The sequence below is a fragment of the Pararge aegeria genome, chromosome 17, assembly GCF_905163445.1.
Source record: "Pararge aegeria chromosome 17, ilParAegt1.1, whole genome shotgun sequence".
NCBI classification, from domain to species: Eukaryota; Metazoa; Arthropoda; class Insecta; order Lepidoptera; family Nymphalidae; genus Pararge; species Pararge aegeria.
The window spans coordinates 4,191,153-4,218,916 of record NC_053196.1 but is presented as its reverse complement, the minus strand read 5'-3'; the positions used below and the strand labels follow the sequence as shown (position 1 = coordinate 4,218,916).

The following is a 27,764-nucleotide window of genomic DNA, read 5'->3' as shown; positions in this document are numbered from 1 at the left end:
CTTCCCAACGGCCACCGGTTCTCCAAGCTGTGTACCCAGCCCATTGCCACTATAGCTTCCCGTTTCGAGCTATGTCAGTGACTGCTGATTTCGTTATTTCTAATTTGGCGACGTAGAAATACTTCAACTAGCATTGCTCTTTCCATCCCATCTTTCAAACCCAGCTAAGTTTGTGGTGGGCTCTTCTTAGACCAGGGTGCGTTTGGAACCCTCGTAGCTTTAGGTTTAAGTTGGCGAACGAAGATATCACCATCTCCTTACAATTATGTAAACATATATGCATGAAGTATATGTCATAAGTGCCTGTGATAGGCCTACATGAATAAAGAAATTTTGAATTTGAATTTGAATCGACCCCTGAGTCACTTCAATCCCATAGAATACCTACTACCACGTATAAGAGCCGCTATTTTATGGTAATATGACAGGACTATTAAGCATAAATCAAGCAAATTTTTGGCATAGAGTTAGTTGCAAAGGCGGTGAGTAACATATGCTACTTTTATCCTAGGGAAACAAATTATTAGACTGCGTAGGTCCGACCTACGAGTCTGACTACTAAGAATTTAAATTCGATGGATGGATCTAACAAACAAACACCCTTTGGCATTTATAATATTAGTTGGGATTGGCTGAGTTTAAAAGCGAAACTTCCTGTTTGCATTTACTCGGGGGCTTACGTGCAATATGATTCGACATGCACCCGCTAGAATGTAATTACTGGTGAAGTTAGCGACCTACAATTTATCTATCTATGTATATCTTTAGATCGTTTTAATTTAAGATAAATTTTTATTAAGTATCACATGCTTTTACGGTGAAGGAAGACGTCGCGAGGAAACCTGCATGTCTCAAAGTTCTTCATAAAGTTCTCAAAGTCTTGTAAAGTCTACCAATCCGCGCTGGGCCACCTTGGTGGACTACGGCCTTCACCCTTCTCTTTCTGAGACGAGATCCGTGCCCTGTGGGTCGGTAATGGATTGATGATGATCAATAGATATATAGTGAAGCTGAAGAGTTAATTTGTTAGTTTATGCGCTAATTACTGGAACTACCCGTAGCATTCGAAAAAACTTTTTATTGGAACGGTTTTAGAAATACAAAATGTAAATAACAGAAAATGTTTATTAGTAAAACTCAGTAGGTACAATGATTCTTTGGAAGCCTGACCCCTAAACTAGTGTGTGCCTTTTCAAACATTGATTAGATAATCATTGAAATAATTTCTAGTGCATACACTTTAACAAAGGAAATTATACAATGGTGTGGTTGGTTATCTAATAATTTATATATACTACCGGTATACCGGGTTCTCTAATAATTTATACATCAGCTACGAACATAAGAAGCTGAGCAAGAAAAAAAATCAGAAAGAACGCTAGGCGAATACAAAATAGCGATACCTATATTACAACGAATACCTTTTTTTTTTTAAAAGATATGTGTCTTTTAAAAATAAATTCAAAATTATTATAGTAAACTTACTTATAATATTATAGTAAACTTACTTATAAAGAAACTGGTATCTTAACTTAAACTTACTTAGTAAACGTACTATAATATTATAAGTAAGTCTGATATAAGCAATTTCGAAACGTCACATATGTCGGTTTGGCTTGACTCTACGTTGCGTAAAAAAAATCAATTTGGTAGAGTTCCCCCAACAACATCAAATTTCTCATAATTACACGTGTCCCGGGACTGCGGAAGCTGGTGCGAAGCAACGCCGGTGTTTTTTGATGAAAATTGTATTCAGGTCAGGCGTTGCGGATGTAGATTGACTTCTGCCGACAGAAATACAAAGAACTATCGGGGAGATTCGATTGTAGGGAACGTATACAGTGGCTGCCGCAATATTATATAACGACTGCAGGTTAATCTTCTCGAGAGCCAATCGTTACCGCCCCTCGAGGAGACCTAGCCACCTCAAATAAGTGTCGGCCGGTGATAGGTGAGGCTTAATATAAGCATGATGTCAGTAACAATGAATAGGTAAACTATTGTTTCTATGGTTCATGTATTATGAAAAATGTATCTTTATTTATACTCGAAGTGGGATTGGTAGTTATCTATCTACATTTATAAAAGAGAAAGTGTGTGGGTATGTTCCGTTTAGGCTCCGAAACGGCTGGACCGATTTCAATGAAACTTTCAGGGAATCTCCGGATTGACTTGGCGAGTAATCCTGTAAAGTTTGGTGACGATCGCAGCACTCCTATTTTTGAACTGTCAAACTGTCAAATATAGCTTTTATTTACTATGATGATATTCTATTGTTGGGTGTACATCGGTGTAGATAATGATCTTCACCCGCTCGAGAAGAGAATAGAGGAGAATGAATACAGAGAAGTAAATGATTTAATATATTAATTAAATTAAAAATTTAATGATGTAAGTTTATTGTTTAAAAAAAATGAAGCAAAAACTAGTCCGGCGAAGCGGGCTGGGTACGCTAGTTTTCAATAAATGAAACTGCAAAATCCAGCGATCCGCCATGACAGGTGAAACGCCGAAGTTTAAATGATGACGTCACGTCTATATTAATATAATTTGGACCGCTTGAACTTCGAAAATCTCTGCGTATTTCAAGTATTTTGTGATTTCAAACTATCAGTTGCTAAGTTTTTTGTTATCAATAACAAAACCAATCTTTAGCTATGGAACAAGGACTTTCCAAACCTCTAATTTTCCTATGACGTCACGAGTACAGCTATGACACCCGGCGAGCGTTTTCGCGAGTTTAAAAAAAAAATTACAATGACGGCCTAGTGGCGCAGTGGGCAGCGACCCTGCTTTCTGAGGCCAAGGTCGTGGGTTCGATTCCCACAACTGGAAAATGTTTGTGTGATGAACATGAATGTTTTTCATTGTCTGGGTGTTTATCTGTATATTGTAAGTATTTATGTGTATTATATTCATAAAAAAATATTCATCAGCTATCTTAGTACCCATAACACAAGCTACGCTTACTTTGGGGCTAAATGGCGATGTGTGTATTGTCGTAGTATATTTATTTATTTAATTATTTATTTATATAAACGAAACCGGTGGCAGTGGAAAACAATCGCCTCTAAACAGATCTATACTTTGCTGGGCGTGCAAGGCACTCCTACAAAGAGCCGTCCTGTGTCCGTCAATCCTATAATCTAGGTAAAATATATAATATAGGTTTAGCTATCATAATCATAATCATTTATTGCAAAATACACGTCAAAAAGTATTACATGTTGGTTTAAGGCAGTGTACTGCCAGTAATTTGGCATGCAATGTTACAAAATAGATACAACCGCCCAACTAATTGATGTCAAAAGAATATAATAATAACACTTAGATTAATAAATTGTCACATTAGATTAGATTAAAATCTTATTTTATAGGTCACGATTGCCCATACTGTAGCTTAAAATTATTCACATGGCAATTAATAAATCACGTAATGACGACTCGGGAATAATGACGAATGGGATAGTCAGCACACCGAAACCTAACAAAACTGCTCCATTTCTGATGCAATACCTTAATAATACCGGAAGTACTGTTAAGGAGGTTTTAGTCCATAGGTCACTTCATAAATATATTGGTGAAGTCGGGCGTGCCAGTTGTTTGCATACATAAGGATTTTCCGCCTGCCAAATTAAAAATAGAATAAAAAGAATTGTTAAGTCTTGTGGCTAACCAGGATGTTGCTTAGCGGTAGGAATAAGAATAGCGGCTACCCGGACGAGCTCTTTCAAAAAAAGCTTTAATGCTTAACATGCTACCCACTAGACCAATGCAGCTCGATCGGTAATTCCGTGACTTACCGCGGGCGGGCGGCGGCCAGTTGCCAGTTGCGCGCGCCGCCGGGATGCGGGCGGGCGCAGGCGCGGCGCTATCGAGCTCACTCAGGCCGCCGCCGCCGCTCGCCGCACACGCGATGCATGCGGGCACCTAGCGGACCCACGCGCGCGGGCCTCATGGGCACCGTGCTGAGCTTCAGCCCGCGCGAGCGGCGCCCGCCCGCCGCCGCCCCGCCGCCCGACCGCGCCGCGCTCGCCTACTCCTACGAGCGACTCAACAACGCCAAGAACCGCGAGAACCGCGACGCCCCGCGCGACGAGCGCCGCGCCACCCTCGACGACGCCGCCAAGATCATTTCCGAGAAAACCGCCCTGGAGAAGAACCTCAAGAAGCACTCGCTGTTCATCAACGCGCTCTCCTGGAAGAGGTTCTCCACCGCGAATAACAACAAGAAGAAGTTAGAATGCAAGAGCAAGAGTGTCTCGACGTTTCGGGCGCCACTCACGGACAATGCGCCGCTCGATCGCAACAAGAATGTGAGCGTTGGAGGTGCGATATACGCCCGGGCGCCCGTGGTACCGCTCCCGCCGCCCGCGGAGGTAGTGCGTACCAACGCGTTGAACAACAACGTGTGCTACGCGGAGAAGCTGCCCACCAGCGCGGTGGGTACAGCCGTTTCAGCTCCGCGCAAGACCGTTATCCAGGCGTCGACGTCGGAGCTGCTAAAGTGCCTGGGGCTGTTCTTGCACACGCGCTGTCACCGCTTGCGCGACTTCCAGGCGGGCGACGCAGTCATGTGGCTGCGGACGGTCGACCGCTCGCTGCTCCTGCAAGGATGGCAGGTAAACACATGCACTTTTTGGATCTGCGCATTGTATTGTACACAACTAAAACAACAATTTGTTGTTTCATAACTTTATTAAATACCTTAAAGTTCTAAATAGAGTGCAGTTCAATTGAATACTGAAGCTAAAAGTTCTAAGTTTGAAGTATTGTAACTGGCGCAAACTTGGATTATCATCTGTTACATTTTTATTTTTATTATTTCTGGGGCGTATTCTTTCATTCATAGATTAGTCGTTAGTTGTAAATCTTCCATAGATTAGTATTGTTTGTCTTCAGAGCCTGTTTCACCACCTTCTGACTAGTTTTGGCTAGCCTAAACGTAAGTTTTTTCACTTTCTTACATTATGTCAAGTAACAAAGACAAAATTTGGGAATAAAAGATTGGACACTTCTTATAATAGTGGTGAATAGGCCCTAAAGATACTTAATAATAATCTAAAGATGAATTAAAATTTACAAATAAGGTAATAGTTCTGCTACGAATACATATTCGATAACATGTTTGCGTCCATTACTAAATTAATAATTTCCATCTTTAGAATTCAATTCAACTATATTCAATTTAGAACCGTAGCATTGTCAGCCTGAAAGTTCAGTTCAGTTCGGTTCGGTTACTTAACACAGATTCCGTTGTTGTGATTGGATGGGCATTCACTTTGACAGGGTTCCCAAATTGTCTGCATGTTATCGATTCTTTCTGTAGGGGCATCATTTTCAGGGCGTTGTGAACACATTTTTATACGCTGTTACAGTTGTGGATGGTAATTATAACCTCTGTACGCTGTGTTAGTGTAATTGTAATGCGACCTTGCTTCTAATAAGCTGAATAGCTTTATTAAATAAGCAGGTACTTTTCACATACATTTATTTACATAAACTAATTGCAATTGAAACAGTTAAGGTCTTCGATCAATTAACAAAAACTAGCATAAAAAGTATTGAATTAACCTATAATACCTTAAAAGATATTCCGCCATTTGTATTGCTTTTCCAGAGGTTAACATGGGATATAAATATAGCAGAGTAACGAAAATAGGCACCCAAATAGTGAGCGAAATCTTATTTTGCGCGGACACGTTTTGACAATAACATTGATGGAATGGAAAATATTTCACATATATAAATTTCAAATGTATATAAAAATTTCGGAACCGGCAGAACTTGACCCGTATCTTGAGTGCTTTGCCAATTATAAAGCCCTGATTCACGTACCTCTAATAGCGACTGTAGTTTTTAACTGCATATAGTAGAAAACATTGTAGTTTCGATGTTCTTTACAAAGGTCCCGTTTAAAATGAGTCACTTTAGACTGATTGCTTTCTTTATTTATTTATTAGCTAAAATTATGTGTTATTCGTATACTTAGTACACTTGGGAAGCGGTGATAGCGCAGTGGGTAGGAGCTCGGTTTCGGAAGGCCGAGTTCGAATCTTACTTTTACTTTTCTAAGTTATGCACGCAGCACCTCTAACTTTTCTTTTGCGTTTTAAGTAATTAAAAATATCACTTGCTTCGACGGTAAAGGAAAGCATCGTGAGGAAACCTGAATGCCTGAGAGTTCTACATATTGTTCTCAAAGGTATGTGGAGTCCACCAATCCGCACTGGGACAACGTGGTGGACTACGGCCTAACCCCATCTCATTGTCGGAGGAGACCCGTGCCCTACAGTAGAGTGGTAATGGGTCGATATACTTACTTGGGACACCTGTATTAGAAATTGTGTAGCAACAAACGTTCACACAGCAAAACATTTTGACAAACATTAACAATTTTTTCTGTGAATTGTGAACCTTGTGATTATAATAATATATGTTCCAAAACCTTTATAAATCATATCTTAAGGTAAGAATGCAGGACGGTTCGTTTCGCTATCTCTTAATAAGAGCAGGGCTAAATTGCTATTTAATGAATGATGTCTTTAGAGATGCAGCCCAAATAAACTTCCTGGCTAGAGCTAACAAGTAACATAAGTTAATTTAATTCAGCAAACATTAAGATTTCACATGCACTCACATACACACACATACACACACGCATACACACACACACGCACACACATACACATACACATACACACAAACACACTGTCGCACACGAACACGTACATTATAAAATTGTAGGTTGTATGATTTTAGTATTTTTATATCGAAGCAAACCCGGAGGTGGGCGTTGATAGCTGTAACACAGTTTTGAACTAATACTGTTGTCACCGTCCCTTAGATTATAACAATCCGTTATAAATGAGACAAAAAATAGACAATGATTATTTTATTTTATTTAGATATAACTATATTGCAATTATATTACCAGAACAGAGTAAACGTACATTCAACGGATATCAGACGATTCTGTGTTGGATTCTGTGTCATGCACTATTGCCACTTATTACTTTTAGTTATTTAAAAAAAAAAAAAAAAAAAAAAATATTTTTAACATGGTTACAACTTACAAATAGATCTTCCAACAACGCGCATGTTTCACTCCGACGTAAGAGTATTTTGTTTTTTAAAGAATATAAGCTTTGATCGTTACGCATATTCCCGTTTCACCACCTAAGGCTAGTTCTTGGTACAAAAAAGCTGTATACGATACCATTACCGTGAAACATAAAGCATCATGTGACACACAATTGCACCTGAAATTGTGAGGCTCAAGTGCAAGACAAACATACAACAGGATAATCTTCCAAATGCTTTTCATCATACCCAATTGTCTACTCCTGTCTCCTACTGAAGGTCGGGTGGTAGGTGGGTGATCGCTTACTATGGGCCTCATAAGAAGGATCAGAGGGTGATGGAGTCAGCGTTGATATGATGATGATGACTGAAGGATAAATTTTTGGTACAAGCTAATAATGTGATATCATCAACACCACATAACAAGGAGGTTTTGTGTAGTATCTTACAAGTATGAATGCACCGTCTTTTCGAAGGCTTTTCACTTCTAACGAGTTTCACTCTGACATCAGGGCAATTGGAATAAGAAACTTAAGTAGAATTTATGTGAAAGGGAATTCCCAAAAGTTACTATTATTTACCTTTTTGGTAGGGGCACCCTTGAAATTTCGTCTTTCTGTTTTTATTTTATTTAAATAAATAATTAGAAAAAAAAAAGGTGCAATGCCTCTTGTTTTGTCTTTTCGTCGTGTATTGGCCATACACCTACTAATATTATAAACGTGGAAGTTTTGTGTATATTTTGTTTTTACCTATGCTCTTGATTAAAATTGACACAAAAATTGCCAAAGTCGTGGTGATGGACATGAGCTATTATCCAGCAAAATCACCCTGGTGACATTCCTATGGGATTAAAAAATATAGCCTTAGTTACACATGCACTGCTACACAACCAAACTAATCTTGGCCTTATTTTGTATACAGAAAAAAAAATCCCGTAGGATTAAAAAAAACCGTGGCCAATGTCGCATAGGTACAGAAGCCAGTAGCAAATAAACCTTGAAATTAATGGACTCAGTTTACGGTTTTTTTATTGTTTATTTGTTTTTTGTTTACGGAACCCTAAAAAGTGTTCTCAGTGTATTTCCGTCCCTCGTGACGTAGCATGATGCGGTAAAGTAAAGCTACTCCCCGCGCGGAGGGAATCTGCAACCTTACTCATTCTCTCTCATTTGTTTGCATGGAATCCGCATTGCCAGCTAGTTAAAAGAAAATATCTTTCTTTCGCTTTCCGTGCCGTGTGTATTTCTAAATGAAGTTCTAACAACATATCTAAGTACTATTATTAGATTTATTTAGTTCTTCACAGCGAGAAAAGATATGTTATCCTTAATTTGAGTTAAATTTTGTCAATAAAAAAAGTTGCCTGTAACGCAAAGGTAAAAAATTAAAAAGGTTTTCTTAGTTATTTAAATATTGGATACATTGCATGCGTTACTTTGCGGAATTCCATGATATACAATGAACAATAATGTTAATTTGCCATATTCCACGAAAAGCAAGAGAATCTTTAAGGTTTCATTGCTAATTTCTACAATCTTTATACTCCTTACCAAGAGATCTTCCGCAATGTACTCTCTACACAATTTTTCATTGTTAAGTCAACATCTCCTTAGTATGCTCCGGGTGCGAAACGTGCGTAGAGGGTACTCTACGGCGGAAGACCTATTTGTTTGTTTCAAAGCTTTATTGCACACACACATTTTGTTGTAAACACATACTCGTATATAGAAGAATAGAAAAAAGAAACTTAGAATAGAAAAAAGAGCGTGCAAAGGCGGTCTTATCATTTAAACAATCTCTTCCAGGCAACCTTTGACGTTAGGAAAAACGAGGGAACTTCACTGTACACAATAATGGCTAAATGAGGATTCTGTATGTCCTTAATTCTGTGAAGAAGAAACATAAGAAATACTTCCAAACTGGGAACTTCTTTCTCTTTTGAAGTCGGTTAAAAAACATAATTATAAATCATAAAATGCCATGTTTAGATTAGACTACTTGTTAAGCGATTACTGTAAGTATTTTTTACAATAAAAACAAAGTTAATCTTTGTTTTTATTGTAAGTTAATCTTTGAAAGTTAGACGAAAACATTTACTTTGTTCTTTAAGAACTTTTTAACTTGACGAAGGTTGAGTTTTCTTAGAGATTTCGGTCAGTTTAAGAGTAGGTCGCAGCCCATTATATAGGTTGTATGATTTTTTACTTAGCTTTTAAATGTTGCCCTTTCTCCCTCGAGACAAAGAGAGGGGTTTGACCTACTCGTCAATGTGATATACCAAATTGAAGTTTTACGCGTTACGTAATTATTAGAGGTGCACGAAATATTCGTTTGGTATTCGGCATTCAGCGTAGTCGGTATCCTATCGACTATTTTTATTCGGCCAAATTATTCCGTTTTGTTGCCGATTATATTCGGTTCAAGCATTTTTGTAATGATTTCGTCATCATCATATCGTATCTTAATAATGTTCAAAGTTATAATTTAAATTAATTGTGGTTGGAATTCGACTACTAGGCGACTATTACTTTATTTTTTTATCCTTATTAAATTATACCTACTTTCACACCCATACACAAGTTAAATACATATATAGTGAGCAAAATATAACATTGATATACATATTTAGAAACATAGAGATAAAAACATTTAAATACACACTATATCCTATGCTACTATTCTACTTCCTGCTAATATTATAAATGCGAAAGTTGTATGGATAGATGGATGGATCATTGATGTTTGTTATTCTTTTACGCAAAAACTACTGAACTAATTTGATTGCAGTTTGGAATGTAGCTTATTTCTTCGATTAACACATAGCCTAAATATAAATAATAGGAAGAGAGCAACAGCTCGTAAATACATATATGCAACGGAGGTGAGGATTTAGCCACAGGCTAATTCCTTTTATTATTATTTATTCTCGCTGGTAGACTGCAGAACTAAAGTTCAATCAACAGAAAAGGTCACGTGTAACGTGGATTCTATTATTGAATTAATGAACTCTTGGTATGAGTACTTAAAAATTCAATTCCGGAATTTTCATAACAATGGCCACCGCCTCTCCATCTGGAAAGTTCCTTTATCCTTAATAAGGCTTTTAATTAATTAACTATACCAACTCCAATCTGTTGAGTACTCTGCTCACTTAAGCTGTGCCTACAATGCCCAGAATCTGTAAGGGCTACGCTGAAAAGATCGATATTGTTATGTTGATAGCGTGACATGACCAGATTTGATGTTAGAAATATTTGCTCTGTTAACTTTTCCATATCCATTTTTTTTTATAAAGGCACTAAGAAGAGCTAAGACGGGAAAATCAAGTGGGCCAGATGATGTTCATATATAGGTTATCCAACTGATTGAGGAGCGAAACATCGATGCTCTTGTAATTTTCTTAAACGCTGTGTATGATACTGGCCATTTACCCAAGGACTGGTTAGCGTCGACTTTCATTACACTCCCCAAGACAGCCAATGCAAAAAAGTGTGCTGAATTCCGAACAATTAGCCTTATGAGTCAAGTGCTAAAACTATTCTTAAACATAATTCATGAGCGCATAAGAGCAAAGTGCGACGAACAACTCGCAGATAGTCAATTCGGCTTTAGAGCGGGAGTGGGCACCAGAGAGGCTCTTTTTGCAATACAGGTTCTTATACAAAAATGCAGAGATATGCAGCAAGATGTGTACCTATGCTTCATAGATTACGAAAAAGCTTTCGATAGAGTGTTGCATGATCGACTTATTGCCATACTACATAATATAGGCCTAGATGGGAAGGACATACGTATCATCCAGAATCTGTATTGGAATCAACGAGCTAAAGTTCGGGTTGGTAATGAAGAGACTAAGGATGTCGAAATTAAGAGAGGAGTTCGGCAGGGATGTATTTTGTCACCTACGCTATTTAATTTGTACTCTGAAACAATAATTGCAGAAGCTATCGAAGGCCTAGACTGCGGAGTCAAAATAAATGGGCGGAACATAAATAATATAAGATACGCCGATGATACAGTCCTAATAGCATCGTCTTTGGAAGATATTCAGAGAATTGTCACCCGAGTTAATATGTGTAGTGAGAACGCTGGTCTTAGGATGAACATCTCGAAGACCAAGTTCATGGTCATATCTAAAAATAAAGTTGATAACATTTACATCTCGGTAGCAGGCCAAAAAGTTGAGAGAGTGCGAAATTATAAATATTTAGGTACGTGGCTTAATGATACCTGGAGCAGTGATCAGGAAATTAGGTCTCGGATTGAAATAGCTAGAAGTACCTTTACCAAGATGAAAAAAGTACTCTGCAACCGCAGATTTAAGATCCCTTTGCGCATTCGACTCCTGCATTGTTACATCTGGCCCATACTGCTATATGGATGCAAGGCTTGGACTATTAAAGAAGACCTCAGGAAACGCATAGAAGCATTTGAGATGTGGACATTCAGACGTATGTTAGCCATTAGTTGGACTCTCAAAGTATCCAATGAGGAAGTTCTGCGACGCGTCAACCAACGGCGTGAACTTTTGCACACCATCAAGATCAGAAAAGTTGCATATCTGGGGCACGTGCTAAGGCACGAGAGATATGAGCTCCTTCAACTTATTATGATGGGAAAGGTTGCAGGAAGAAGAGGCGTTGGTCGCAGAAAAAAGTCCTGGCTTCATAATATCAGAGAGTGGACTGGAATCGCGAGTGCAGCAGAATTATTTCGCCTCGCGAAAGATAGACAAGAATTTACGAAGCTGACTGCCAACCTTCGCTAGTCGGAGAGGCACCGTAAGAAGAAGATCCATTTTTTTATGAAACTTAAGTTGCTAACATAAAATTAAACGTAACCAAAATTAACAGTTGTAAATGAAAGCCTAAAGCATATATATATATATGAGCTTTAGCCTTCCGCTTAGTTAGCATGAAGCGCGTAGACACTCGGCGTAGAGGTGGCGTAGACCCTAAACTTTTGACACTTTGTTTTTACTTCCTTTTGATTGGAACCATTTTGGAGCGGTAAAGCTTAACATACTTAAATACGAGTGTCCAAGGAGCTAAAAATTTAATTACTAAAAAACTATATGTAATGAGAGATTCTGTCACATTTGACGCTTAAAATGGGGCTATAATTTAAGCTGCCATTTATATAGTGATAGCCAGATTGGCCCAGAAGTAAAAGGCAATCGAAAATGTTGTTAAATACTACATTTCTCTGATCAGGTGGTTGTGTTTTTCATGGGCTTAAAGATTAGGGTCTTAATTAATTTACTACAATAAGAGTTCTACGGTTCATACTTTTTTTTAAACTGTTTATTGCACACCAAAACATGGTACATAAAAATATTCAATAAATTACCTGACGAAATTAAGCCACTAATAAACGACATGAAATGTTTAAAAGATAAGTTATTTCAATATTTAAATAGACATTCTTTTTATACTATTGATGAATATTTAAAATGACATTTGTTAGTGATTATTAATTTATTTGTATTTCTTTGACATGTGCCCATATAAACTTAATTGTAATTTATTATTTTATTAATTGTATTGTGTTATTATAAACATTGTAGTTGCCAATATTTTAATTGTACCTAGTAGTAACAATTTAAAATTTTAAACACTACCCTGAAAATATTTTGCATGCCAATTTGGCGTGGTAAAGTTAAGATCTGCATATATTTTTTTTCTTGTAACACCTATTTACCTGTATCAGCAAATAAATAAAATTGAATTGAATTGAATTGAATGGTTACAAAAGACGGACTTAAGAATTTTCTACTAGCCAACGTGGGAGAAATTACGAGATGGCGAAAACAAAAAATATGATATCATAAAGTTTTACATAATATATGTGAATATAAATATAATAAATTATATTACAATTACAAACAGTCGATTACATATACTTCAATCCGTACTAATAGTATAATGGCGAAAGATCGCCGGCTCCCGATGTTTTGAACAAAAATAGCTCCCATACTACAGACAAAGGATGTCTCATGGTACTTTTTATGTAGGAAATTCTGGTAATTCATAAAATGAACAAATCATGTCCTTATGAATATTATAAATGCAAAAGTGTGTGTGTTTGTTCTTTATATACGCCCCAACTAAGCAACCAAAAACCAACCAGCTTGATTTTTGGCAGAGTTAGTTGAAAGGACCGAGAGTACTATTTTTATCCGGCTTGCCGGCTTCTTCTCGGTAGAATCTGCCTTCCGAACCGGTGGTAGAATCACTACAAACAGACATACTTGACGTTTCAAAAGTGCTTATATTAGGCCTACTTGAAATAAATAAATTTTGAATTTTGAATTTTGAATATCTATTTTACTACTTTCATCCCAGGAAAACAAACGGTTCCCACGGGATTTCTAAAAAATCGTAGTAACAGCGTGCAACAGTTTAATTATGTATTGCACTTAATGATGTATTAACATACGTATACAGCCAGTATGATGTATTTTGCACTTAACAACACTTTACTGAGTATTTGAATATGAGCAGGTGTTACGTTGCGGAATTCCATAAAATATTATGAAAATGAAGCTTAATTTGCTATATACTACGCGGAAAGAGGGAGTCTGTATTGGGTTATTTATAATTCCTTCAATCTTTATACTCCATAAAAAACAGTACTTCGGTAATGTACTCTCTACGCACGTTTCGCTCTGATACCAGAGCATCCTCATCCCAGGAGATGTTGACTTTACAATGAATAGTTTTTAAGTATTTCAAACTAAGGTTTTCGTGGTTAATCAACATTTCTTAAATATAGTTCAACGGGTACATACCACGATAATATTTTGAATTTGTCGATATTTCAACCCAGTTGCATGGATCGTGAGTAAAAGTTAAGTTAATTAAGTTAACTTAAGTTTATTTTCCTGGGATGAAAGTAGTAAAATAGATAAAAATAGTACTCTCGGTCCTTTCAACTAACTCTGCCAAAAATCAAGCTGGTTGGTTTTTGGTTGCTCAGTTGGGGCGTATATAAAGAACAAACACACACAAATAAACACACACACTTTTATATTTAAGAAATTTTAAGAATTTTGTTAGTACCTATTTCGGTATAGCTATGAAAATTAGAAGCAAAGTCGTAGCTTTACATCGTAACCTTTCTCATAAGTTTTAATTTACGAGAGACAAAAATTCCTTTTCGTGCATGATGTGAAAAGCCTTTTTACGTTGCTGAACTTAATCCACCGTGGCCCATTTCTCAAGTGCATCATTAAATTTCCTACGCTATTTTCCTATTAAGACCTTTGCTTTCTAGATATGAACGGGAACTTGTTAACGTACGTATTTTTATTTACTTTTCAATTGCTTTTCATTGTAACTTATTTGTAAAGATATTTGAACAAAAATAGAACGCTAAATAATTACGGCGTTTTAATTAAATTATATATATAAGCAAGTGAGCTTTAACGGTGAAAGAATACATCGTGAGGTAACCTGCATACCGGAGAGTTCTCCTTAATGTTCTCAAAGGTGTGTGAAGTCCACCAATCCGCACTGGGCCAACGTGGTGGACTACGGCCCTGTAATGGGCCATTAATGGGTTGATATGATGGTAATGATGATGATGAAGACTATTTATATTATATTTTAATTTTAATTTTAATTGAAATTTAATTAATTTTTAATTGAAACTTAATTTATTCTAATTTTTAATTAACTACTGTTTTTTATTTCTTTATCTATTTATTTTTAAAATCTGTCTTTTATATTCATTTTGTGTTAAATTTTGTATATGGGTCTGAAATAAACTGATTTTATTTTTAAACATATTAAAAAACAAAAATAACCTAGGCGCTACGAAGATACTCTCTCCAGGATATTTTCATTGTCATTTGCAATCTTTCTTTATTTTATTAAGATGGAAGGAACAAAACAGCTGGAAAGTTTTCGCGTCAAGCTTACATTACAACTTATTTAAAATCCCATTAATTTCGCGTGAACGCTTGCGAATACAAAAGAAAAGTTTCGCGGACAATTTCAGTAAAACTTAATAGGTTTTCCAGATTTAAGGCTTACTCGAGGTAGTATTTAATACTATTTATTGTAAGACACAAAATAATTCAATCAGGAAAACTTTTTCAACAGTTACCTACTTTTTGTTTTAATGATATTTATATATGAATTTATTATAGTCGTAGAGTTCTAAACAAAACTGACGATTTGTTTAGAAAAAGGAATATGGTAAAGAGTAATTCAGTGTGCGCTTCCTCATTTAACTTGGAGTACACGGCTGAAAAGAAAATATTTTGTTTTCGCACATAAGCTAAGATCGGGACATTTCGTGTAACAAATTTGGATTCCTTATTAGAAAAATATTAATTTTATTTCATATTATAACTCATTCATCTTAATTTTAAATAGTTTTTAGTCTAATATTTATTATACTTTTTTTTTTTACCGTAGATAGTCATTATAACGTTTGTTTTTTAGTTTGTTGTAAAGTTTTCAACTTTATTGCAAGCAGTGGCGTGCCTAGGGTTTTGAGTTTGAGCAAGCCCAGTTACCTAAAGGACAAATTTAACTCGTCATGATCTCTAAGTCATCATTCTTGATGTGCTAAATGACAAACAATATCAACAAAACTTTGAACAATACTACGATTAAGGTCAGCACGCGAATTATGATAAAGAAGTTTCTATGCAATGTTTGCCAAAATTAAAAAGTAATTATAGAAATCCCAAGTGTTTCTTTGAGTTCTGCTCTCTTTAATTCTTATGATGCCTGGTAATTTATGTCGTAACCAGCCGCGTTCCAACTATTCTTTTCCTTAGAAAAAAAATATGCCAAAATTTACCTGTTGTTCGCCAATTATTTTTTGATTTCGCCACAGAAACAATTTGCACACAAATTGAGCTCATATTTAACAATATTTACTATAATTTGTAAGGAAACACACCAGTAAAATGCACTATTTAACTCAAAAAAAGAATAATAAACTCCTAACTAGTTACTAATCAATAATAATGAATCTTTCAAGTGTCAACTAGTTGTAACGCAAACAATAACACGAATCTAGGAAGTTAAATGTGAGCACGTAGTTCGCAAGAGCAACGAACCTTGAAGCCCCAAGATGCTAGAATTCTTTTAGGTATTAGAAAGTTTGCACTGTCAAGTCCATGTTGAGAGCTCCGAATGAGTTCGGAACTCTCTAACAACGTCCTACTAATATTATAAATGCGAAACTATGAAAGGATGGAAGGATCGATATTTGCTCTTTCACGCAAAAACTACTAAACCAATTCGACAGAAATTTAGAATGGAGATAGATTATACCCTGGATTAAAACATAGGCTAAAAAATACCAAAAAAACGCCGTCGAAGCCACGGGCAACACATCTAGTCATCCATAACAACCCATTACCAACCCCTAAAGGGCATGTGTTTCCTCTCAGAATAAGATGGGTTTAGGCCATAGTCTACCTCGCTGGTAAGTCTACGTCGGTAAACTTCACACGCCTGAAGAACATTCAATTAAAAAAAAAAACAAACACGTTTGCATTTATAAAACTAATATGGATGTCGCCCATCTTCAAAGGTACCTATCTCCCTGGCGCAACGGTGAGCGCTGTGAATTTAAGCAGCGGGTCCCGGTTTCGATTCCCGGCAGGGGAATTTGGGAATTTACAATTTCTGAATTTTTTCTGGTCTGGTCTGGCTAGTTACCACCCTACCGACAAATACGTGCGCTAAGCTATTTAGTGTTCCGGTGCGATGTCGCGTAGAAACCGATTAGGGGTATGACTACCATGCTCCCTAACAAGTTAGCCCGCTACCATCTTAGACTGCATCATCACTTACCACCAGGTGAGATTACAGGCAAGGGCTAACTTGTAGAGGAATAAAAAAAAAATTTCGACCACTACGACAATAAATGCTCTAGAATTTCACACTCACATATCAAGACCTTGGCATTATATGGTCAAGGATATTGTATTAAAGATTCGAAGTGGGTGTGTGTTTGAAAAATATTTAGTTTGGCATCTATTGACGGACATATCCGTAATCTACAATCTATGAAATTTTATCTGGTCTGAGTCCAAGATAGATATTATCCTAATCACGTTAATTTATTTCGATGAAGTTATTTTGGTACTATTTTATAACTATTGGTGACCATTACGTTCGCACGAGTATAATAAGATGACCTAGCACAGTCAACGCGGCACGTGTATAAGTTTTGAGTCGGGCTCCAACATAAAAGTCAAAGTCAAAAACATATATTTATTTAAGTAGGCCCATTTGATGCGTACATTTAACATTGCATGAAAATTACACGATAGTGAGATGATGGCGATAACCATATTCGTAAACCTACTACAAAAGCTACGAGGGTTCCAAACGCGTCCTGGTCCAAGAAGAAGCCCACAACAAACTTAGCCGGTGTTTTTATTTGTTATCACCATCTCACATTGTCATTTAAAATTATTAGAAGAGCAACCTGATTAAAGCATTAATTCACACCCAAGTTTTTTATCGATTACGTAGTCCTTTATACTATAATAGGATTTTTCTATAAGCTTACGTCACGTAATAAAAAAAAGTATCCCAAGTAGATATGTGCTTGGAATCAGTGGCGTGCACTTCATACATGCACAAAAGCACTGCATACCCTAAAAATTTTGTATTACTCATAAAAGGGAAGGATTTTTCCATTTTATGCCATTTTCCTTCTTTATGCATGGCCTGGTCAAAAACCCTGTGCACGCCACTGCTTGGAATTGAATGCAGATGCAAAATAGCTCATAAAGAAGTCCGGCGCGTAGATCATAGATATTTACAAAAATAAAAAGTCACAACACTTTCTACGTGACCAATCTACAACTTTTTGCAATATTTAGTTGCTTCAATAAAATAAGACATATCATTTCATTTTAATAGTATCCCAAAATTTTAGAAAATAGCTAATCCCGGTTTAAAATTTTCGTTTGAGTGTAATTTTTTCATATATGCTCACTTCATAGTGTACTTATACAGTACAGCTGATAACTATTTACTCTGAAATAAAAATAAAGAATAGTGCATCTTTGTATGTTTTTTTTTTCGATGCGATGTACTTAATGAAATTCTAAACAGTATTTTTTTAAGCCTTATTTCAGCTGAGCACCTTAAGAATTACGTGGTTGAGCTAAAATGAGTTCTGAGAACTGTCCTAAATATTTCAAGGCACTCAACGTGATGGGATAATATTTCACCCTAAATAGCGGAGCTACGTTCATTCAATATGGATGGTGTGGCGCGGCGCTCGGCCCCTTCAATCAATACTCGCCTATGGTGTCTTTGGTGAATGAATACTGTTTGCCCTGTACGACTATAATAAACGACACGACATATCGTCATGATATGTTGCATATCGTATGATCGCACTACCCCACTATTTTGTAAATAGAATATGTTTTGGGACATAATATTACCAGGTTGCCAGCATTGGCAGGAGACCAAAAATATATCCCCAAGATAGTATTCAGTGACAAGGGATATGTGCGTTTTAAGCAATTAAAATATTACTTGCTTCAACGGTGAAGGAAAACATCGTGAGTAAACCTGCATCCCCGAGAGTTCTTCATAATGTTCTCAAAGTTGAGTGAAGTCACCCAATCCGCACTTCAATCCGTGTGGTGGACTATGGCCTTAACCCCTTCTCACGGTGGGATGATGATGAGTGAAAATGTTTACTGCCCACGGCTGCTAGCCGTGCTGACACTTGCCAACCTAACTAACACTTGCTAAACTCTTAGGAGTTTGAGTTCATTGCCTAACAAACCCAGCTCTCATCGTCGTCCATTACTGTCCTATTGAGAGGAGTCGTACCAAGCTCTACCAAGACTTATTCACAGGCAGACCTTCTAAGTAAAATTGTCTAAAAGTTCTTTTAGATTGGTCAAAAATATTTTAATTTTCGTGACGCATTATTCCTTCTGTGCTTGTTTTTGGGAAGCAAAAGTGAGAGGCAGAGGAATTAGTATTTAGTGTATACCCACTGCGTTACAGTAATTATTATTAAATTTATAATGTCGCTAGAAGTTTTATATTTGACGTCACAAAATGTAATTTGCACATACATTCGTCGTCATCAACCAATTACCGGCCCACAACAGTGCACGGATCTCCTCTCAGAATTTGAAGGGCTCGGGGCGCACTCCACCGCGTTGGCCAAGAGCGGATTGGTAGGCTTAAAACACCGTTGAGAACTTGAATTTTGGAGAGTCACCGCTTCACACCGCACATACATTAGTAAAGGCATTTATTATATAGTAGCTTTTTCACGAGAGCTCTTTTTTCTGCGTTTTTAGCTTATTTTAAAAATTCTGAATATTACCTAAGATAATATGAGCCCTAAGTCAGTATGCAAACTATGCCTATGCATAAATAGGTAATATAAGCATTTTTTTATCTTTTTTAAATCCCGAAAGGCTACTGGTAAGTTACGTTAATTTTACCAGCAGCTTTTCCGGGATAAATATTATTCTTTGTCTATCCCCAAGCTACATGTGTTATATATCAAGATCGGTTCAATCGTTGAGCAAGATAAGTAATAAACAAACAAACATACAAACTTCCGCATTTATAACATTAGTAGATATGGAATATAGGATTAACTTGCATCGCATGCTCTTTCTTTGATTTAATATCGTACGATGTAAAGTGCCCGGCAAGGGTTTGTTTAGAGCGAGATGGAGCCATAGCGTGATCCAAGGGGTTTGTGTTGTAAAGAGAAGCCATTAAAGAAAGGCGCATGCTAATCAATACGCAACCAAATAATAGTGAAGTAATCCTTTAACCACTGTTATAAGAACCAATTATGTAATGGTTTTTAGTTGCTATCTCTCTCTGTCTCTCTATCTCTCTCTCTCTCTCTCAAAAACTATCGAACTAATGCCCGTTTTCACTAACGACGGACAAGATAATGTCTAAGTAAGTAACGCCTAATCAAAGTTATTCCTATACATTCATTCATATTATATCTATGGTTCTTGCTACAACTACAAGTTGTGGTATTTTGTGTTTGTATTATCATTTTTTTTTATATTTTTTGTCAAATTTTACGTTAAGTCACGTGGGTGTTGTGCCGCGTCGCGCGAAAAAGGTCATGAGTAAAAGCCACTTGGCTTCAGCCGTCAATAACACTTTTAAATATCTTTAATTTTTAGCTCGGGGGGCTTCGGCCGTGGCTAGTTACTACTCTACCGACAAAGACATGCCGCTAAGCGATTTAGCGTTCCGGTAAGATGTCGCGTACAAACGGATTCGGGGTTATGACTATTATATTACACAAAGACTATTACAACTGCCTTGCTCGCTAACAGGGTAGCCCTCTTACATCTTAGACTGCATAATCACTTAACAACAGGTGAGATAGCTAACTTGTAGTGGAATAAAACAAAAATGGAGATAAAAATTTTAATTAAAGGCGTGGGAGTGATGCGATTTCTCTTATTGTTTTATGAAAACTCAAGCATAATGGGCGTAGGTACTGACAGATAAAGAATAAGGTACAAACTACGAATAGTACCTAGATTACGCCATTGTAGTCATCGACAATAGACAATTCTTTCTTTCTTGAAATAAGAAAAGAGAAAACATAAGCGAACGGAAGAAGTCCGCTTTAAAAATGGAATTTAGGTTTTCTTAATGATACTTATCTACTAGTTTGATTTAAATATATATAAATGATTCCAACGCAAAGTAAACAATAGACACAAGAAGCCCAATATATGAAATAGGTTATAGTTATAAAGTAACGATTTAGGAAGAGGAGACTTCGACTTCACTTTCGTGGGGCCGAGTTAGAATCCCAGCACGCAACTCTAACTTTTCTATGTTATGTGCGTTTAAAGTAATTAAAATTTCACTTGCTTCAACGGCGAAGGAAACCATCGTGAGGAAACCTGCATGCCTGAGAGTTCGCCTTAACGTTCTCAAAAGCGGGTAAAGTCCACCAATCCACACTGGGCCTGCGTGGTGGACTACGGCCTTAACCCCTTCAAATTGTGGGAAGACTCGTGCCCTGAAGTGGGTTGATATGATGATGATGATGAAAATAATTATTGAATAATTTCTCAATATATTTTTTTTACCTTAACTAACGAACACACACACAGTACACACCACTGTAATTACTCATTAGAACTCGCCCCCTGAAAGTGAAGCTGAAGTCCTACTCACTAGGCTATCACCGCTTTTCCACCGCTTTTGTAATTAAAATAAAAACCGCAACAAATGCGGACGAAGTCTTTAATTTGTCATACAATATTTTGTACACATTCTCGTTTTTCTCTGTTTACTCTGCGTTCAACCGCGCCGAGCACTTATGGAATATAGCTGTGTGAAGGGTTTATGGTTTGTATAGACCAGTGGTTCCAAAAATTCGTTCGAGGGCTACATTGGCGTGCAATAAAAATGTACACGGTTATGTAGTTTCAAAAACAAAAATTTTTGCCTATCTTTAGTATCAAATAAGCAGGTAATAAACTTTCAATAAAAAGTAACGTATAGCATTGCTTATTAGCTAGATAGAATTGTTAAGAAAAAATTAATGACCATATTGCGTAAAATTCTGTTTGTAGGAATGTGCAAAATAATAAATGTAGCAGCAGCAGCACGGTGTCCTCAAAACCAATAATTCTTAAAGGGGTCTTCGAGAAAGAGTACTTTAGGAACCTCTGGTATAGACCTTCCAAAATGAGGTTTGGTTCTGTAAACAAAATTCAAAATTCATTTATTTCAAGTAGGCCTAATACAAGCACTTTTGAAACGTCAAGTCTGTCCGTGTGTAGTGACTCTACCACCGGTTCGGAAGGCAGATTCTACCGAGAAGAAGCCGGCAAGAAACTCAGCAGTTGCTCTTTTCCAACATCAAAAATTTACATTTTATATTTTAACATTCATTTTTCTATCTTGTGAGAGATGAAAGCGGAGCCGGATGCTTCCAAGCAACCTTGTCATTAAGAAACTCATCAATTGTATAATAACCTCGCTGTAATAAATGTGTTTTAACACATTCTTTAAACTTATGGATTGGTAGGTCCAAAATTACCTTAGGAATCATATTATAAAAGCGTATACTCAATCCCACAAATGACTTCTGCACCTTTCGCAGACGATATGCAGATGTCACTAATTTATGACCATTTCTTGTAAGTCGACTGTTTATATCCACTTTTTGTTTATAAAGACTAATATGTTGTCTTACAAATACTATATTGTTATAAATGTATTGTGAGGCTACCGTAAGTATACCAATTTCTTTAAATTTTTCACGGAGGGATTCTGATTCTGATATGTATGTCAACCTCCCCTAAGTGAGAATTCCTGGGTTAAATTAATTAGCGCTTATTTATTTTAGCGCAAACTTTTATTATGTAAGTTGACTATTTTATCAAAATATTTTCCTAACCTATTTGCGCAACGACAGTTGACAATATTTTTTCTTATATTCAATTCGTATTCGTATATTGAAAGTTATCTCGTCCATTTGATAACGGCCTGTCAAAAAAGCATCCTAAACATAAACCTTTTAGGTATGCTGTTAGCTATCTATCGTTTATAAATATCAATTCATTTATTTGCAGACACAAAAATATAATTATAATTAACAATGACAAAGAGGTGATAATAAATAGGATATAAATGGAAAATTGCGTACGTTTCCATTTTTTAACCATCTTTTTTTTTCTTAATTAATCACTGAATCAATCGGGACGGGCACTGGGATTACTTCACAGATAATATCCAAAATATCTTACCCGTCCCGGAAATTAAACGAGCAGGGGTATTACGACCCCACGCCAGGCTTGCGGCAGGTGTAAATCAGACGAACTTTGCTGTCAAACGTCACTTTTGCATACAATAAAAATACAAAAGTGACGGTTAACAGCAAAGATCGCAAGGTTTACGCCTGTCGCAAGCTCGTCGTGAGATACGTAATCACGCTGCAGGATCGCGTGTTTCCTTAAATACGGTAACTACTGGCTCAACAAGGCAGTCTCATTCTGAGAGAACTTATTAGATAAGTACAAAATAGTTTTGGTTTTATTTCACTAAATTTCAACCTTGACTGCAATCTCACCTGGTGGTAAGCGATGACGCAGTATAAGATTTAAGGGCTGACCTGTAAGGGGTTAGGATCCCTAATCGGTTTCTACGTGATGTCGTACCAGAACTCTAAATCGCTTGGCGTCACGTCGTTGTCGGAAGGGTGGTAACTAACGACCGCCGAAGACTCCCACAAGAAAAAGTTAACCTCTTTATTATCTAATATTTAGGTATATTTAATTAAGTCTCAGACAGAATTAGGCATGTAAATTAGATTGGCAAAGTACCTCTATAATAAGTTGCTAAGTTGGGCACATAATTAGGTATGTAGGTAGGTTTTTAGTACCTGTGGCATCACGTTGTCAACTTAAGTACGTAGGGTTGCCACGAGCTTTCCTATTAAGAATGAAGCAAGCAAGATTTTAAGAGGTAGCTGTTTATTGAGGGAATCCATGCTTTAATAGGACTAACTATATCGTAACTAGAAACTAGAACTAAGTATGGCAGTAAAACTATACAAGTTGGTGTACCTAAAGAGATATTTTGCGAGAAATCTTTTAAAATATTTAAAAATAAGCTCATAAAGAATCGTTTAAATTTTTTGTAACCTTTTACTTTATTTTACTACTAAAAGCTGTTATTAGTTTAAGCTACTAGTTTTGAATGGTACTAACTATGGTAGAAGTAGGAGTTACTTTGCGGAAGTCCATGATATATTATGAAAATTAAGCTTAATTTACTATAATGATTGAAGAAATTATAAATTACACCATACAGATTCTCCTGCTTTTCGCGGAGTATAGCAAATTAAGTTTAATTTTCATAATATATCACACTAACTAGAAACTATATTACTACTTCTTTGTGTTAATTTTAATTTCTCGTCTTTAAACCTAACTAATATTATTAATGCAAAAGTGTGTTTTCTATCCTTCTTTTACTGACCAAGCAATCAATTAACTTATTTTTTGCACTGAGTTAAATGCAAAAACGCAAAGTATCAAAGGCTACTCATTATTACAAGAAAACAAACGGTTGCCACGGAATTTGTAAAAAAAAACTACATAATCGCGGACTTAATGCGGGCAACAGCTTGTGTAGGACCAAGTAGGAATAACAATATCCTAGCTGATACTGAAAATGCGAAAGTGTGTTTGTTTGTCCTGGCTTCGCGCCCTTACTAAGCAAACACTCAAGTTGACTTTCAACATAGAATTAAAGGTGTAGTTTTTAGGGCAAAGAGTAACATAGGCTACTTTTTATCAGAGGAAAACAAACGGTTCCCATGGAATTAAAAAAAAAAAAAAGTAACTGACACGGATGAAAAACTTGATATAATACTCGCGGATGATAATATTAAAAATAACACATACTATTCTTATAACAGTTAATTAAGATTTACCCTCACTGAAGATAGTTAATTCCACATAATTTTGGGATAGCAGTGGGTTAAACGTTTAAGTCCTATTAGTTGTCAATTTAATCAATATGATCTATGAATTCAAAGCTTGTACATTTTAGGATAGCCTTTTTTATTACGTAAGTACTTTAGAAATGTCTATTATCTATGTTTGTAATTTGTAGAAACTACGATACTTTGAAACGTAGTTAATGTGTATTTCTAAAAATTAATTCAAAAATTCAAAATTAAGTATTATATTTCAAGTAGACCTAAGTACACTTTTGAAACGTCAGAGCAGTCTATCTGTGGTGACTCTACCACTTTTTCGGAAGGCAGATTCTACCGCGAAGAGCCGGCCAGAAACTCGGCAGATTGCATTATTTCAACATGATTTTACCGTTTAACAATCTTTAGAATTTCCCTATCTTGTGAGAGATGAAAGCGGAACGACCTGCTACCTTGCAGCCATGTTGTTAGCATTAAGAAATTTAGCTATCTAAACTGAATGTAAAGTTTTTTCTCTTAAAACATTGTAACAAAAAATACCGGGTGGCAGCCCTAGCACCATTAAATATTTCAGTAAGACCTACTTTATGTTGTTACTGAACACATGTTGTGTTCTAATACAATTATCATATCGATCAATATCATACCTATTTCTGAGTCACTTCAAGTTAAAAGAAAGTAATAAAACAAAATAAGGTCATTTCTTGGTATACTTAACTGACTAATGGGTCAGCTTTGGACTAGTCATTTTGTTTAGAATAAAATATTGATATATAAACCATTCAGGCTAGTGATTTGTTGACACGAAATCGTCAAAACAATCACCTGCCAGCCCGTATTAGAGCAGTGTGGTGGGTAATCGAAATATTTCTATAACGCCTATGAAAAGGAGGGTATCTGCCCAGCAGTTGACAAAGAATTATGCTGATAACTACTTACTAAATGCGAAAGTTTGTATGGATGTTTTTATGCTGTTTCGCAAAAACTACTGATCTGAACAAATATCACAGTTACAGTGACAGATGCATAACCGAAAAAACGCAAACGAAGCCGCAGGCAACAGTTAGTCTATAATATATCTGAGTTCGGTTTCTCAGATATTACCGAGACAACTTAATGGATTTAATAAAAAGATAAAACATAGTCAAATTTATTCAAATACCAATCATTGTCATTACATACGTAGTAAAAAAACAAAGTAGCTCCCGCTGTTTTTACGCTTAGATCTTTTAAACTACGCAACTAATTTTAATGCAATTTTCTAGCAAAGGATTCAAGAGGAAAGTTTATATGTAGTAACCATGCATATTGGGAGAGAAAAGCAAAGAAATCCAACGATTAGTAATGTCATGTAGTAAGAAACATATTTTTGTGCGCTAGCATTGCAAATGTTGGCTAAGCCTTACGGGATGGATAAAATTATTTTATGATTATATTATTTTATTTGTATATATTATACAAAAAAAAAATATTCATCAGTCATCTTAGTCACCCATAACACAAGTTACGCTTAATTTGGGGCTAGATGGCGATGTGTGTATTGTCGTAGTATATTTATTTATTTATTTATATTTATTTAGTAAAAGGCACTTTCTTACTTATTTATATTTTTTTTAATAGGTTATATAGAGATTGACCACAAAATTGTCTCATTCCAGGACGTGGCGTTCATAAACCCAGCGAACGTGGTCTTCGTGTACATGCTAGTCCGAGAGCTGGTGGACGGCGAGAGGATAGCGCGTCCGCAAGAACTCCAGGCCGTCGTGCTTACCTGCCTCTACCTCTCTTATTCTTACATGGGCAACGAGATCTCCTACCCCTTAAAACCTTTCCTAGTCGAAGATTCCAAAGACAAGTTCTGGGACCGATGCCTTTTAATTGTTGACAGACTATCCTTTAACATGTTAAGAATTAATTCCGAACCGGGCTTTTTTACTGAAGTTTTCACCGAATTAAAAGCTTGCGGAGCAGTGGATACTCCGCCGCCCGCGCCGCCGCACCCCGCACCCCCACCCCCACACGCTATATCGGCTGCCTGACACACAGAGGTCGCTGTGCTTAGGCTAGCACTGACAGACCGACCCAGTCGAGTTTGATGTCGGCTTTTAACTATAGAAGCACTTGGTCAATCGTCGATTGTCAAATGGACGACTAGTCAGACGTATAGGTAATTAATTGAAGTATACAATAAATAAGACCGAATTGCTACCTAGGTACAGTTATACTAGTAATGAGTGTGATTGTATTGTATGTCTGAACGAAGGCAATCGTTGTCTACGAGTTGTCCAAAGGTATACCACAGAAATCTAAATGATATAAGATATTAGAAATGTATAAGGTGCGTGACTTTTTTCACCAGTGCCACCAGTACTAAAGTTACCATAGCTTGATGCTTTTATCTGTTATTTTAATAATTGATCATTAATTAATTGGGTAAGAGCTTCAATTTCATGCTTTAAGTCCTGTTCTTATAAATACTGGGATCACATATACCGGAAGACGCCCATCGCAGAACATGAACACTTCATTGTCTTTAATTTCAGTCAATAGTCAACGCTGCTTTTCTGGCCGCCAGTCTTGCACCGAAATAGCATTTCTACCATCCTCTTACTTAGATTTCTGTGTAAAGGCATATAGCTAATTGTACGCGTCACGAAATTTGGAAATGTAGTTATTTGATTGATACTCGTAGATTGTTTACTTTTAGGCCACGTCCGAAGTTAATTGGGATGGCAGATTGAATTAAGTTGTGGTATCCTTAACTAACAGGAAGAGTAGAAAAAGGATAGCACTACTAAATGAAATCTACTAAGCTGCCATTAGAGAAATCTACTAAGCTGCCATTAGAAGATTTCGGTTTAGATTGGTTGTATTAATTTCGAGCGAAAATGAAGAGACAAATTTACGCTAGCAACTGTGATTCGTGTGACGTAGGGGTTAAGGTACCCCATAGGTTACGAGACCTTAACCAAACACTAATAGCAACCAGCTAGATTTATATGACATAAACGTTATGACATTAGAAGCTCCTTAAACCCATATTATGCTACTATAATGGCTGTGTCTAAGTAATTCCGTTTTTTACGAATGCTGTGACATCGTTGCAGTACATTTAAGTTCAAGGCATATTGTTAAGAGCCCGAAACCAAAAGACAATCCGTCCAGAAGGCGTTTTCCGACGTTTCCATTGAGAAATATAGGGGAAGGAAGTCATCTTG

The 27,764-nt window shown here is 36.5% G+C and overlaps 1 protein-coding gene across 1 annotated transcript; it reads left to right on the top strand.

Annotated features, from left to right (window-relative positions):
* The first annotated feature begins 3,915 nt into the window (after positions 1 to 3,915).
* Positions 3,916 to 27,364, top strand: LOC120631112 (cyclin-dependent kinase 5 activator 1). Its single transcript, XM_039900552.1, has 2 exons — positions 3,916 to 4,622; positions 26,205 to 27,364. Exons 1-2 carry the CDS (start codon positions 3,921 to 3,923, stop codon positions 26,583 to 26,585), a joined length of 1,083 nt encoding a protein of 360 aa, XP_039756486.1. The 5' UTR covers positions 3,916 to 3,920; the 3' UTR covers positions 26,586 to 27,364.
* Positions 27,365 to 27,764: the final 400 nt, after the last annotated feature.

What these genes read in the sequence shown, in the direction of transcription:
- LOC120631112 (XM_039900552.1), top strand. Translation starts at nt 3,921, where the DNA reads ATGCGGGCACCTAGCGGACCCACGCGCGCGGGCCTCATGGGCACCGTG. An exon ending in TGCTCCTGCAAGGATGGCAG is followed by an intron (nt 4,623 to 26,204) that starts GTAAACACATGC and finishes GTCTCATTCCAG; the next exon opens with GACGTGGCGTTCATAAACCC.